Source organism: Penaeus monodon, chromosome 31 (assembly GCF_015228065.2).
Source record: "Penaeus monodon isolate SGIC_2016 chromosome 31, NSTDA_Pmon_1, whole genome shotgun sequence".
In the NCBI taxonomy this organism is placed as follows: domain Eukaryota; kingdom Metazoa; phylum Arthropoda; class Malacostraca; order Decapoda; family Penaeidae; genus Penaeus; species Penaeus monodon.
In genome coordinates this window covers 17,994,336-17,995,694 of record NC_051416.1, presented here as the reverse complement: position 1 = coordinate 17,995,694, position 1,359 = coordinate 17,994,336, and the positions used below count along the sequence as shown (strand labels likewise).

The 1,359-nt window shown below is 46.1% G+C and overlaps 1 protein-coding gene across 1 annotated transcript in view; it reads right to left on the bottom strand.

Annotated features, from left to right (window-relative positions):
- LOC119592907 (basic proline-rich protein-like) overlaps positions 1-1,359 on the bottom strand; it is an 11,532-nt gene that overhangs the window by 5,488 nt on the left and 4,685 nt on the right. Inside the window, exon 5 of the mRNA XM_037941800.1 lies at positions 705-799. Within this exon, the coding sequence (XP_037797728.1) occupies positions 705-799 (95 nt within the window). The remainder of the gene's footprint in view (positions 1-704; positions 800-1,359) is intronic.

The window sequence follows — 1,359 nt, the reverse complement described above, 5'->3', positions numbered from 1 at the left end:
AAAAAAAATATATTCTATTTTTATCCATTTTTTTTTTATTGATTTTTCATCATTATCATTTTTTAGTTTCGGGGTCATCCCTTATCATTTTTTTTATTATTAAACCCTCCTTTATTATATTCATTATTAAACGGTTTTCCTTTTACTATAAACCGGTGTCCCTTTCTGTCATTTTTAGTGTCATTATTTAAAACCATCATTCCCATCGTTTTTAAATTTTTTTTCTGAACCCACGACCCCCAGGGAAATCGAGGGCCCCACGAGACTTTGGAAACATCACTTCAAAGGGGGCTTGATTGGCCTAAAATAATTAAACCCGCCCCGAAATTTGGGGCTATAAGTGATTACAATTATCCGTTTTTGGGAAAATATGCCTTTCAAAACCACGACACTTCACCTCTTTGGGGTATCTGGGTTTTTTTCCCAAAGGGACGTTTATGAGCTTTCCCAAAAGAAAATCTGACGTCATGGGAAAAGGGAAAGGGGCCCAAAAGGAAAAGGGTGACGGGCACTGGGTTCCTGATAGCGGGATGACGTCGGGGGGTTTTTCTTCCCTCGAAACCCTGGGCGGGGGCGGTTTGGGGGGGGGTGTCCTTTTCCCGGGCCCCTCGCCTGCCCCTGGGCTGCGAGGGGGCCCCCTCCGGGTCGCGCCCACTTCCTCCCGGGTCCCCGCCCCCCACGCTCCGCGGGGCCCCCCCCCTCACCAACGCCCCACACCAGCACCGGGCCCCCAAAGGGACAAGGCCCGCCCACGATGGCCCCCCGGGCCCCGGCGATGATGTCGGCCCCACGCGGCCCTCTGAAGGCGAAACCCCTTTACCGTGGTTTGGGGGGGGCTTGACGGCGGGGTGGTGGTGGGGGGTGGTTTGGGGGTGTGGTTTTTTTGGGGGGGGGGGGGTTTAAAAAAATAAAAGTAGGGAAAAAGGGGGAAAGAAAAACAATTTTTGGGAAAAAAATAAGAAAAAAATTTTTTTGTAAACAGAATAAACAATGACATTAACATGAAATTTTTTTTTGTAATTTTTAACAAAGGGTTTTTAAGAATTAATTAAAAATTTTTAACAACAATAGTGGTTTTAAAAAAAAATGATAGGCCAAATACTGTGTTAAAAAACAATATAAGGGCTGATTAAAACCCGGTTTTTCATCATGAAATTCCTCCCAGGTTTGGACGGGGGTTTCTTTTGAAAGGGGGGAACCTTTCCCCCATTGGAAACGCACTTTCTTTCGATCTCAACCCCTTGGGGCCAGGGTGCGTTACTGCTACGGCACCCCGGCCCCCGCAAATGATGATGATTTATGGGTGAAAGGGTGATTTTAAAAAAAAAGGGTTATAAAGGTAAAAATCCCTAGTGGGTT